Source organism: Glandiceps talaboti, chromosome 6, assembly GCF_964340395.1.
Source record: "Glandiceps talaboti chromosome 6, keGlaTala1.1, whole genome shotgun sequence".
In the NCBI taxonomy this organism is placed as follows: domain Eukaryota; kingdom Metazoa; phylum Hemichordata; class Enteropneusta; family Spengelidae; genus Glandiceps; species Glandiceps talaboti.
The window spans coordinates 8,445,367-8,460,724 of record NC_135554.1 but is presented as its reverse complement, the minus strand read 5'-3'; the positions used below and the strand labels follow the sequence as shown (position 1 = coordinate 8,460,724).

Genomic DNA, 15,358 nt, shown 5'->3' with positions numbered 1-15,358 from the left:
TTTCACCATTACTAGTGATGTCCACACACGTATATATTCACAGCTATCAGAACACATTAACTCTTTTCACCATTACTAGTGATGTCCACACATGTATATGTATATATTCACAGCTATCAGAACACATTAACTCTTTCCACCATTACTAGCGTTGTCCACACACACACGTACATATTCACAGCTATCAGAACACATGAACTCTTTTCACCATTACTAGTGTTGTCCACACACTTACATATTCACAGCTATCAGAACACATGAACTCTTTTCACCATTACTAGTGTTGTCCACACACACACGTACATATTCACAGCTATCAGAACACATGAACTCTTTTCACCATTACTAGTGTTGTCCACACACTTACATATTCACAGCTATCAGAACACATGAACTCTTTTCACCATTACTAGTGTTGTCCACACACTTACATATTCACAAGTATCAGAACACATGAACTCTTTTCACCATTACTAGTGTTGTCCACACACACACGTACATATTCACAGCTATCAGAACACATGAACTCTTTTCACCATTACTAGTGTTGTCCACACACTTACATATTCACAACAAGTATCAGAACACATTAACTCTTTTCACCATTACTAGTGTTGTCCACACACACACACGTACATATTCACAGCTATCAGAACACATGAACTCTTTTCACCATTACTAGTGTTGTCCACACACTTACATATTCACAGCTATCAGAACACATGAACTCTTTTCACCATTACTAGTGTTGTCCACACATGTACATATTCACAAGTATCAGAACACATGAACTCTTTTCACCATTACTAGTGTTGTCCACACATGTACATATTCACAACAAGTATTAGAACACATTAACTCTTTTCACCATTACTACACGTAGTGATGACCACACACGTACACACTCACAAACTTGGTGTGATATTCACCATCATCTGTTCTCTCCATACCTACATGTAAACTGTTCTGTTTTTAGTCTCTTCCAAACCCAGAGATCTACCAAACAAACCGAGTGTTTATACAACTTTCCATGTACTATTCACATTTAAGCACATACTGCAGATTCAGAAGTGCTCGTCTTCATTCATTGACTTTTGTGTTGTTGTTTTTTAATTTGTGAATTTAAAAAAAAAAATATTCATAAAATTATACCATGGAGTATTATTGAAACTCAAAACATAATTACAAATCATTAACGTTGACAAATTAACAACAACTACTATTTTAGCAGATAAAAAAAAAACTGGATATGAAATTAGCAGTCTGACTGTCATTAAAAAAACCAACTAGACTATGCTAATCAAATCTGACCCCTGACCCCTAGAAAACCATGGCACCAACAATGTACATGTACCATAATTATATCTCCCAGGTATTCAAATTTTGATCAGAGTCTGGGCCCTGGGAAACTGAGACACAAATAACAAGTATGCCTACTGGGGTATTCAAATTTTGAGTCTGGGCCCTGGGAAACTTACAGTGACACAAATAGCAACCATTATTTCCTCTGGGTAATATTAATTAAGTTCACAGTCTGACCCCCTAGAACACTGTGGCACAAATAACAATTATACCCCCTAGGTATTTAAATTTTGATTATACATATAGTACTATCTGGCCCCTTGGAAAACAGTAGCACAACTAACAACTGTTATTTCTACTAGCTATTTAAATACCAGACTCTGGAACTCCCTCAACTTCCCCCCCCCCCCCACCCCCACCCCCACCCCCGAAAATAGAGTCACAAATGACAAATGTTATTTATCGTGGGTATTTAAACGTTAGAATCTGAAACCCCCACTCCACCCCACCCACCCCGAAATAGTGTATAAATAACAGCTGTTATCTCCCAAGGGTATATAAATATATGACTTTGAACAATAACGACTTCCCTTGAAAACAACTGATGTACATGTATACACTAAGTATTTTAAATATGACACGATGAATAACCTCCTCTCCCTACCGCCCCCTCCACATAGAGAACTGTGACAAAAATAATAAAAACTGTTAAATATATTCCCTGAGTATTCCAATAAAGATCCAAATGAATGAATGAATGAATGAACACAGCATTCTTCATTCACCCAACCAAAAAATACACATTTACAAAAACATCAACAATAGAAATACTAAGGGAGCATTGATTGATGAAAATAATTCTCATAGGAAAGAAGCGAGTGGAAATGTTTCAATACAGCGAATAGAAAGAAAGGCTGATAATTTACCTGGTCTTTTAACCAGTACAAAAGCTATATCAAGGGCAATCACACACATGTATATGTAATGTAGCCTAGAGGCAGTAGTCAGCCACTCACACGCATCGAAATAGCAATCTTTTAGATTGTGAGTAACTGTCAACGCTACTCTATCACAGACCAGACTTAGTGTACAGTGACATTCAATAACACTACTCTATGACAGACTAACCAGATTTAGTGTACAGTGACATTCAATAACACTACTCTATGACAGACTAACCAGATTTAGTGTACAGTGACATTCAATAACACTACTCTATGACAGACTAACCAGATTTAGTGTACAGTGACATTCAATAACACTACTCTATGACAGACTAACCAGACTTAGTGTACAGTGACATTCAATAACACTACTCTATGACAGACTAACCAGATTTAGTGTACAGTGACATTCAATAACGCTACTCTATGACAGACTAACCAGACTTAGTGTATAGTGACATTCAATAACGCTACTCTATGACAGACTAACCAGATTTAGTGTACAGTGACATTCAATAACACTACTCTATGACAGACTAACCAGATTTAGTGTACAGTGACATTCAATAACACTACTCTATGACAGACTAACCAGATTTAGTGTACAGTGACATTCAATAACGCTACTCTATGACAGACTAACCAGACTTAGTGTATAGTGACATTCAATAACGCTACTCTATGACAGATTAACCAGATTTAGTGTACAGTGACATTCAATAACACTACTCTATGACAGACTAACCAGACTTAGTGTATAGTGACATTCAATAACGCTACTCTATGACAGACTAACCAGACTTAGTGTACAGTGACATTCAATAACGCTACTCTATGACAGACTAACCAGATTTAGTGTACAGTGGCATTCAATAACACTACTCTATGACAGACTAACCAGACTTAGTGTACAGCGACATTCAATAACACTACTCTATGACAGACTAACCAGACTTAGTGTACAGTGACATTCAATAACGCTACTCTATGACAGACTAACCAGATTTAGTGTACAGTGACATTCAATAACGCTACTCTATGACAGACTAACCAGACTTAGCGTGTGACATTCAATAACACTACTCTATGACAGACTAACCAGACTTAGTGTATAGTGACATTCAATAACACTACTCTATGACAGACTAACCAGATTTAGTGTACAGTTACATTCAATAATGCTACTCTATGACAGACTAACCAGACTTAGTGTACAGTGACATTCAATAACACTACTCTATGACAGACTAACCAGATTTAGTGTACAGTGACATTCAATAACACTACTCTATGACAGACTAACCAGACTTAGTGTACAGTGACATTCAATAACACTACTCTATGACAGACTAACCAGATTTAGTGTACAGTTACATTCAATAACACTACTCTATGACAGACTAACCAGATTTAGTGTACAGTGACATTCAATAACACTACTCTATGACAGACTAACCAGATTTAGTGTACAGTGACATTCAATAACACTACTCTATGACAGACTAACCAGACTTAGTGTACAGTGACATTCAATAACACTACTCTATGACAGACTAACCAGATTTAGTGTACAGTTACATTCAATAACGCTACTCTATGACAGACTAACCAGATTTAGTGTACAGTGACATTCAATAATGCTACTCTATGACAGACTAACCAGATTTAGTGTACAGTGACATTCAATAACGCTACTCTATCACACACCAGATTTAGTGTACAGTGTCATTCAATAACGCTACTCTATGACAGACTAACCAGACTTAGTGTACAGTGACATTCAATAACGCTACTCTATGACAGACTAACCAGACTTAGTGTACAGTGACATTCAATAACACTACTCTATGACAGACTAACCAGATTTAGTGTACTTTCTGGTGAGAGTACCGTAGGTTAGAATTCAGTCACGTTTTTTTTTCAAACGATCCAAAAGCAGTGAAATACATGTTCAGTCTGTCCTACAATACTGCTCTTTGCGACTGTCTTTCTCTGTGTTTTCTTTAATTACTGAAGTAACCAGTTCACATGGTTTGCTCACTGCTCACAATGTCTTTGTAGACTTGGAAAGTGTTTGACTGTCTCAAATGAATATCATAGGATGTGACAGATTCAAAATGTTCAAAAGAATCAATATATTATATAGTACATATCTAATGAGCTTGTAGTTTCTAGGTGAAAATAGTGTACAAGTACCAGAAAGTGATTAGATATTTTCCAAAATGCTACATCCTCTATTAGGAGATGGTGTGCCCTGTTCATATTTGGACATTTTATGCATTGTTTGGACATGATTCCATATTTGGAAATAAACAGTCATAGTCCATATTTGGACATACATGTACAATGTATTGTACCATATTCAATATTTATAGATGTAGTGTGCCATGTTCCATATTTGGACATATTCCGTATTTGGATAAAGTGTGTCATACTCAATATTTGGTCATGGTGGGACACAGTCCATGTGTGGACATAGTGTGCCAGTGTTATATTCCATATTTGGACACAGTGTGCCATATTCCATATTTGGACAACGTGCCGTATTCCATATTTGGATGTGTGCATACTTCATATTTGGATATATTTAATACTTCATATTTGAACACACTGTGCCATATTCCATACTTGGATTGTGTGCATACTCCATATTTGAATATGTGCTATAGATACTTCATATTTGGACAGTGTGCCATATTCCATATTTGGATATGTGCATATTCCATGTTCGGACGTTTGCAATACTTCATATTTAGACATACATGTAGCGTGGCACAGTTTTGCCATTGTAGTAACACAATCCAGCATGGGTTATGGTAAATATTGAAACCCTAGCCATGCCTACCTTTTCTGATTCTAGTATTTTCACTAAATCATTCGTCAGAACTCCAGAGGCTGCCGTGTTGCTGAAAATCTGCCTGGCTTGTTCCTGTTCTTGATCTGATGCTGTGAATGAAAATGTGATGGAAAGAAGAAAACACATTATTGCTGGCTGAATATTACAATTGGACATATACACACACCATAAATATTGTTACACTGATGATATACTTAAAGATATATACATATGGGTGCAAAAAAATAAAATAAAAACCTGTACTGTTACCGCTGTCAAAGAGAAAATATCATTCACATAATAATTAATATATTCACTGTACAATGAGAAAGATCCATGCTGACTTGTTATCATAATATCATACCAGATGTAAACTGAATGTCTTCCGTAAGGGCAAAGTTTTGAGATTGTCGTTCCTACAGACAATTGTTGGAATACAACAGAACATAATTATGTAATAAGTTATTTTTTCTCATTGATTGCTATTTGCTCATTGCTGTTAGTGATCTCCTGGCCAACCACAACATGTACTGTGACATTTGTTGAGAATGTAAAAAAAAAAATAAGCGCATCATCGTACCACTTTAGACAACATTTCCTGACGAGAAACTATTTTTTCTTTTTTGTGGCCAATCGAAAAGGTGCCAATAACTTATTAAAACTAAAAGCTACATTTTTAGTAATTTTTTCAGGACAGGTGTGCTTTGGTATCGCAAATGTGTGTACCAAGTTATAATGAATTTGATTCAAAGCGTGGATTCTTGAGATATAGCCTAATTACCGAAAATCATTAATTACGTAAATTGCTCATTAATATTCACAGGGTTTTTACCAAAACCTAATCAAGTTTTGCCATTACCCTACGGAATACGTCTTCAAAATTTCGTTTGAATTGAGCAAGCCGTTATGGAGAAAACGATGACACAGATCCTTTAATGGCCATGACGATCGTGTGTATGATGTACCGAAAATATGCCAATATCTTATCAAAACTAAAAGCTACATAAGTAATATTTTCAGGACAGGTGCGCTTTGGTATCGCAAATGTGTGTACCAAGTTATAATGAATATGAAGCGTGCATTCTTGAGATATAGCCTAATTACCGAAAATCATTAATTGTGTAAATTGCTCATTAATATTCACAGGATTTTTACCAAAACCTAATCAAGTCTTGCCATTACCCTATGGAATACGTCTTCAAAATTTCGTTTGAATTGAGCAAGCCGTTATGGAGAAAACGATGACACAGACAGACAGACACACAGACAGACACACACACACACACAGACTTCCACCCATAAATATATCTCTTCCTTACGGAAGAAAAAATGACAAACACAAACACTCGTCCATACTTGTGCATGCCAAGTTAAACTAGATACTACAATCTTAACATGAACACATCTTAAATTCTGTACATCAAACATTACATGATGAAACAATATGCCAGTCAAGCAGAGGAGTGCTATTCTATCTTGCCCTTGGCTTATCATACATATCATAAATATACAGAAACTGAAGAAGTACAAAAAACATTATGCCCATTTTCTTTCTTATGACCTGTGTAACATCTTGGATTGGTGTCAATAGTTTTGACCTTCAGTTTAAACAGATTTGACCTTCATTGTGTACTTAATTTTGATGTTGGATGCACTTTTTTGTTAATGTATACTCAAAAATCCATTAGTAATACACATAAATCCTATCAGACATTGTTCAACATTAGTTTGAGGTAATATATCACTAACATTGCTAATGTGAAACCAAGGTAAACAATTAAAATGATATTTTTTTTCGTAAGAATAAATGACATTATTTGAGAGTACGCGTGATTGCTTAACTGGTACTATTACGGACAACTAACATAATAGGGTATTAGGTTTCATCACCATGGAGACCGACAAGCACACATAATTGCTTTTGCCAGTGCATTGTTTCGACTGCACTCTATTACGCTGTTAATATAGGGAGTCGGATTGCAATTTCAGAATTGACATCAGGGGACTTATTTCAGTATTATTTCAGAAATGGTGATGTGGTGATGTACAAATGTATGATTGTCCATGCTGTTGTGTTATAACCAATTTCACACAATTATACCATCAACCACCTTACATAGAGCTTTGTACATACATGTCAATATCACTTCACAAATATCAAATGAGGGGATGTACACTGTATGCCATACAACACATCAAAATATTATCCAGTTTTTTTCATCTCTGTCATTAACTGTTCGATAATTTTCTTATTTCCATCTTCATTCTCAATATTTGGCAAAATGTGAAGACCAAACGTTTAATAAAAGTTGACTAATTTAATTCCTCCCAAGGATTTTTTATATGTCAATCACTGTCAGCTTGTGGCAATTCATTCACATTTAATATATTGAAAGAATTCTTAGACAAGGACAATATTGGTTTCCCATTCATTTTGTTTTTATCTTTTCAAATAACTTGCTGTTATGACAGACACCATTGAATTCATGTTCCACAACTTCTAATTCAAGGACATCATATTTTGAAATGATTATAATCTTTCAACATTTTGTCACATTTCTGTAACCTTGTCAAAACTGTGTATAATTCTAAAGGAGGGTGGTGGTGGTGGTGGGGGGGGGGGTTTTCCATACATCAGTATTTAACAGTTTTATACAGCCCTAGTTTTGGTTTACGGATAGTGTTTATTAAACCCTTTACAGCCTGGCATCCATATTTATGGTATAATGAGATAGAGTTACAGAAACCAAGACATCAAAGGGTTAATATTTTGAATATTTATTTAAGGAAAGCTACATTGTATATGGGTGTAATCAGTGTGCCGTCTAATGACAGCCAAATTTTGTTGTTGTGAGTCAAAATGAGAACATTAATTTTTGCATTTCTTATGAGTCGTCACCACATAGTCAGAGATAGGGGAACAAGAAATTTTGGAGCGTCACTAGAAATTGTGTATGTCAGTTAAAGAGAGGGCACACTGGGTGTAATACAGCCAAGATTTTACATGTAATTGTTGTCTGAAGTCATACATGCCTCGTGACTTCAGAAAACACTGACGAAGCCATGGTGGATACCTGGTGAAAGCTTTGGTGAGCTAATTGTAAATTTAGGTGCAATATTAAGTTAAATCCATAACTTAGACTGAACTTTTTGTACAGATAAGCTTTCATCATACTTGAATTATTGTCCTTTGATACTTCCATTTCAGATTACTTTGTTGGATCCCTTCATCATCATCACCTTTATTACTTGCCAGTGTTACGTAGGTGTTATTTCCCCTTCTTATTAGTGACATACAGGTACTAGTCTGTCAATTGAAGTGACCAGGTCATATCAACACACCTAATTGTACATTATTTCCTAGATACTTGTCTTCATTCAGACAAGAGAGTAAACTAGACACCTTGTCATAATGAGCCAGAAGATGAATAGTGATAAAACCTTTCTATCTGTCACCAGTAAATTTTTAATGAATTAAGAAAGATGTTTGGAAATGATATGATTATAAATCGTCTATGTAAGTTACTGTAAGTTTAAGTTATGAAATACGTGGGAAAATATGGCGATTTGGAATCTTTTGAAAGTTTGTATTTTCAGAAGCACACTCCAGTAAAAAATGTGTGTGATTATTGTTGAAAAGACATGGTTAACATACATCATGTCTCTCAGGTTTGGAAAGACACACAAATATACAACAGTGACAAACACAAGGCAACAAGACAGACATATGCACATTATACAAATGTACACACACACCCAATACCAATGTCTGTCTGTTTGTGTCTGTATGTATGTATGTATGTATGTATGTATGTATGTATGTATGTATGTATGTATGTATGTATGTGTGTGTGTGTGTGTGTGTGTGTGTATGTATGTATGTATGTATGTATGTATGTATGTATGTCTGTCTGTCTGTCTGTCTGTCTGTCTGTCTGTCTGTCTGTCTGTCTGTATGTATGTATGTATGTATGTATGTGTGTCTGTCTGTCTGTGTGTGTATTTATTTATTTATTTATTTATTTATTTATTTATGCATGTGTATATGTATGTTTTATAAGTATGTATGTATGTATGTATGTATGTATGTATGTATGTATGTAAAATTATGTATGTACTACCGTATGTACGTACACACACACACACACACACATACACATATTATATACATGCACACACATATACAATAATGCAAACACTGGTTTTTTTTACCTTGTAATACGTCCAGCTCCATGCCATCACCACCAGCTGTTCTTCTTTTCCTCCTCTTCATTTCTTCACGTATTTCAGATTCCTTTTGTGCCCAACGTTTCTAAAAAAATACAATAACTTAGTAAAGATACGTGTCAGGCAAAATGACTATTTTATCTACCCATGATTCATGATTCACGATTCACTATCGGATAAACCAATCAATGTTAACTTTACAAAATTAAAGAGTAATATTCAAATCATATCCATAGCAACGACCAATCAGAACACAGCTCAGGAACACACTTTCTGGAATGACCACATATACCACACTTCTAAATTTACTATTATTGAAATAAGTGGTCCATATAGCCCACTTGTTTGAGAGTTTTGGTGGTTTACCACAAGTTGTTGGTGGTCCATATAACTGTATATTAGATTCATCTTATCTGCAGTGTTTCTATCAATTTTGTCTGCACATGTACATGTACATGTATAATCCTTTCTTTAGGAATCTCCAAAATTTGTAAACTAAAATCAGAGATTTGCTCTGAGCTCCATCAAATATGAATCAACAATTCTCCATATTACATTTTTTTAGAAGTACAGTTTAATGTGGCACAAGCTGGGTTTATAAACTATTTACTCACAAGTCAAAAAAAAAAAATGCTTCCAAAAAACCCTCAATTGAACTAGTCTAGTATAAAATGTAATTATATTAATGTCGTTGCATCTCTTTTATAATATTGCAACTGTCTCCTGAGTAACCATGGCTAAGTGGTCATTGAACTCAAGTCATCATCTCTCCTGAAATCAAACACCACAGTCAGTATTTGAATTGACAATTTCAGAGACATTTGGTTCAGGTGCTGCATTTTTATGAGAAAGGACAAAAAGGTGAAACAAAGGATTTACACTAAGCCACCACATTTTTTCAAATGACTTAAAATAAACTCCGTCAAAAGGTGGGGTCACTGACCTTTTTTCTAGCAATGTCTAATTCCCACTTGGTTGTAAATGTACTGTCGTCGTCATCATCTGACATCATCATGGCTTCGTGATCATAATCTTCATCTTCCTCCTCCATCCCATCTTCCTCGTCTGAGACTTCTGGAGAAGCGATTTTGCCACTGTTGCCATGGAGATTAACAGCTTTATTCAAGACATCCTTTAGCATTAGTCTGGTGGGAGCATCTAAAAGATACTGTGGATAAAAATGTATGTATAAGTTAGTGAGTCACATGGTAAAGTCTATAATTAATTTACAAACTCATTTCAAGTTAGTGATTCACACTGTAAACTCTGTAACTTACAAAGTCATATGATATATATACATACATGTTCATAGTGAAAACTACTGTATATGGCGTTTCATTGGGGCCTTTATTATGTACATCTTATTTGACTCGCCTCGACAACTTATTTGGCAACTCGACATCTTATTTGACTCGCCTCGACAACTTATTTGGCAACTCGACATCTTATTTGATTCGTCTCGACAACTTATTTGGCAACTCGACATCTTATTTGATTCGTCTCGACAACTTATTTGGCAACTCGACATCTTATTTGATTCGTCTCGACAACTTATTTGGCTCCTCGATAACTTATTTGACTCGTCTCAACAACTTCTTTGGCTCCTCGATAACTTATTTGCCTCGACAACTTCTTTGGCTCCTCGACAACTTATTTGACTCGCCTCGACAACTTCTTTGGCTCCTCGATAACTTATTTAGTCAACATGTATGACGTTCTCTTGTAGGCGATATTTTAGCATCCCTAGCTCCCCTTCAGTAAATATGTGCTCTCTTGCGCAAACGTCACTTCGCGTCATACAAAATCTGCTGTTACGTCAAAGAGCGTCATCAAAGTTTTGTGTAGTTTTTTTGAAGAGTGACTGGTGCAGACATGTACTACTCGAGTACCAGATCTATGCGTTGCGAGTATCATTAGCAACTCCTGTGTCTGGTACAGTCATGAGCGTTACCAGTTCTGTCATGCGCTGTCGTGTGCAAGTAAAGGTCAAACCCCACTGCGTAATCTTCCTACGTCGACTGACTGACAGTTATATATTATGTATATAGCGTTTGATTACGTAATTATTGTTTGTGCCACCCCACCCCCGTGCACCCCACCCCACTCGTACGTCCATGCAGAGACCACGGTGACGAACAGTAAAACTTAAAAAGTCTTTACACAGAAAGATAGACAGGGAAAGGGAATTTCCTAGTATATTGTGTTGACATGTATTAACGTTTGATTAATAAATGCAATGTATCCTCTGTTTATTGTTTATTTGCATGGTGGTCTTTATGTGCGTCTTGCGTTTAATGTTTGCCGCAACTTGGTAATTACGCATCCAGATACATTGTACACAAAATTATATTACCAAGATGTTTTATACGTACGTTCATGCGTTCTCAGTAGTATAGCGCCACCAACATTCACGTTAACTTAAAAAGTCTTATAGTTCACTAACTGACATCTACCAATCCGACTAACGGTTGGTGTATTACCATTTGTCAGTTAGTAGATATTTACACTGGTTATGGAAATATGTTACTAGTAATTTGCCAAATAGCCTACCAGTTTGATCAAGGATATTAACTGTGCACTAATTAATTCAAAGTTGGTAAGCTACAAAGAGACAGAGAAGACGATAGTTTTGATTTAAAACTTTATCAACTAGAGATGTTATCTGATAAAAACATGAATAACATTATAAAGCTAAGAAATCGCAAAGACACCCACTATTATTTATTCGACCTGGTGTCACCAAGGTTGGTGTGTAGGGGTGATCCTAATGTTTAAAAATGTTTTTGTTTTTTTCCATGGAAAATTTTGGTCGGTCGGTCGATTTAAAAAAGTATATAAATAAAAAATCATCTTTGAATTCATGTTTCTTTGCCTCTCCTTTTCCTCCTTTCAATCATCTTTTCATTGGATTCCTAGAAACAAGCCCTTCTCAGCTTTTCTTAGGGACCGGTCAGTTTCTCCAGCCTGGGGGGGGGGGGGGGGCGGTGGATTCTTAAATCGGGCCGACAAAAAGTCACTGACCCCCCCTATCTGTAAAACCCAAAACAGGCTGACCCCCCTATCACTTAATTCTAAAACATGATGACCCCCCCCCCCCCCATATATGATATTCGCATGAGTGACAGGTATTTTTTGATCGTGACTCAGTGTGGACTGCTTGACTGTCTTGCATCTACTTTATAAGATCCCGGGTTTTTATATAGCACTATCATAATTATAATTATTGACTACCCAGGGTAAATATATTTGAAAAGGAGTTTAATAGCATCTTGACAGTGAAAGGTAGGGGGAAAGCTTTGAGAAGGGAATATGTACAGCTGTCATGGGGGGTCCTAGGGGGTCTCCCCCTAGAAGCCCAGGAGGTTTTTAACTCTGAAAAGTCAATATTGAGACTATTCAGACATTTTTAGAAAATCATTTCCAAGCTTTACAAGACAGCACCAACATGTAAAAAGCAACTACATAAGGTTGAAATATTTTTGAAATATAGTTTGATAGGATCTTGACAGTAAGAGGTAGGGGGAGATCTTGAGACTGGGATGTGTACACCTCATGGGGGGGGGGGGGAGGAAGGTTCCAAGGGGGTCTCCCCCTAGAACCCCTGGAGGTTTTTCCCCTCAATTTTGAGACTATTCAGACCCTTTCAGACAATAATTTCCAAGCCTTACAAGACAACACCAACATGTAAAAAACAACTACATAGGGTTGAAATACTTTTGAAATATACTTTGATAGCATCTTGACAGTAAGAGCGGAAGAGCTTGAGACTGGGATATGTCCACCTCATGCGGGGGGGGGGGGGGGTCTGAGGGGGTCTCCCTCTAGAAGCCCTGGAGGAATTTTACTCTTATAGCCAATATTTACACTATTTAGACCCTTCAAGCAATAACTTAATCCATGCTTTACAAGAGAGCAAGTATCAGAAACTATTCTTTATAACTTACACTAAGGGTTGAAATATGTTCTTAAAAAGTTAAATGGCATCATTATATACATGTAGTAAAGGTCAGCAAATCTAATGGTAGTATCATTGGTAGGGGAGATTTGGAGATTAAGGCAATTTTAGACTATCTTGGCAAACATTTCACATCTTGAAAAGACAATATCATCTCAAATTAGAATAGGGTGAAAATATTTAAGAAAAGTTTAATACCATTATGACAGTAAAAAGGTTGTTGGTGCATCTGATTGTTGGTTGAATGCATGAGTGACCTCTGGGGGTGAGGAAGTCCTTGGGGTTTTCCCCCTGGCAGATATGGAGTTTTTTGCTTGAGATACTAAGGCAATGTTTAGGTTATTCATAACCTTTGAGGTAATATTTCCAAGCTTCGAAAAGCTAACGTAAATGTACGTTTTAAATGAGTTTCCTATATCACATAAAATAGACATGTAACATTAGTATAGGGGCATTAATATATGTATAATAAAGTCACCGGTATGTTAGAGAACTTTAGGTGGATATTGTGTTTTATTGTGTTTTTGTGTGGTCATTGTGTTTTAAATTGTGATTGAAGAAAAAAATCCTTTCTACAATGGCATATAGCCTTGTCTGAAATGTGGTACATGTCAATATTTGTTCTTGTCCCTGTTTCTTACATGAATTCTTTAATATTACTTATAACTTCAAACATAACTATACATATACATATACATGTATTACCTAGCTACCACACTAGTTACAGAACATGTTATGTAAATGCTTGGCTGTTTCACAATCAATGGTTTACTTATATTGCAGTTTGGGGCAAACTTGAAGGTTTCGTAATGGCAATTTTCATAGATAGTTTATAAATGAAATTAATCTAAATTGTTCTACTCGTCATGTTATTGACACTACAAATCACCACATCTCATCAGATTCCAGTTTCTGTTATACCCTAGGTATGACCACCTAAAGTTCTCTGACATACCGGTGACTATACTATACATGCAATATTAATAATGTCCCTGTACCAATTTTACGGGCCCATTTTTATGTGACATGGGAAACTCATTTAAAACTTACATTTACGTTAGCTTTTCAAAGCTGGGAAATATTACCTCAAAGGTTATGAATAACCTAAAAGTTGCCTTAATAGAAACAAAAAACCTCCCGATCTGTCAGGACGACAACCCCCAAGGACTCCCTCAGCGCCAGAGGTCAAAGGGGGGAGGTCAGTGAGTTTTTGTCGACCCGATCGTATTTTTCTAATTCAAAAATTGGTCTTCTAGTTCAAGTGTCGGTCTTCTAATTCAAGTGTTGGTCTTCTAATTCAAGTGTCGGTCTTCTAATTCAAAAATCGGTCTCCTATACTATACTATACTATACTATACTATACTATACTATACTATACTATACTATACTTTACTATACTATACTATACTATACTATACTATACTATACTATACTATACTATACTATACTATACTATACTATACTATACTTTACTATACTATACTATACTATACTACTAGTATACTATACTATACTATACTATACTATACTATACTATACTATACTATACTATACTATACTATACTATACTATACTATACTATACTATTATATACTATACTATACTATACTATACTATACTATACTATACTATACTATACTATACTATACTATACTATACTATACTATATACTATACTACATTATAGTGTAGTGTAGTGTATTGTAGTGTAGTGTAGTATAGTATTGAGGAGTGTTGTATTTCCGTATTTGTTTGCCCAGAGTTTACTTGTATTGTTCATCAAATAGAGATGCCAGTATTATGATAGTGGACTCAGGTTACTAGTATTTATTTCTGTTTCATTATAGCCTCTTTTCGCCAGTTTCCAGGTGAAGAATTTAATTTTCTTTTGAAATTCTTTTTCGTTACTACATGTTCGTATGTATCTGATCGTTTGACCCTTAATGGACCCTTTGAAGACTGAGTTCGGGCGGCAGTATTACCTGTGTAAATATTGGAATGAGTTTTGATATCCAATACTTTGTGTTATTGGTGCCGTTGACATTTGTGGATTGTGATATGTTACTTCCGTATCTGAGCTTTCCAACGAAAATTT

The 15,358-nt window shown here is 35.7% G+C and overlaps 1 protein-coding gene across 1 annotated transcript in view; it reads right to left on the bottom strand.

Moving 5' to 3' along the window:
• Window positions 1-15,358, bottom strand: part of LOC144436793 (uncharacterized) — a 110,051-nt gene that overhangs the window by 34,399 nt on the left and 60,294 nt on the right. Inside the window, exons 4-6 of the mRNA XM_078125655.1 lie at window positions 10,253-10,477; window positions 9,295-9,394; window positions 5,092-5,192 (exon numbers count right to left, since the gene is read on the bottom strand). Of these exons, the coding sequence (XP_077981781.1) occupies window positions 5,092-5,192; window positions 9,295-9,394; window positions 10,253-10,477 (426 nt within the window). The remainder of the gene's footprint in view (window positions 1-5,091; window positions 5,193-9,294; window positions 9,395-10,252; window positions 10,478-15,358) is intronic.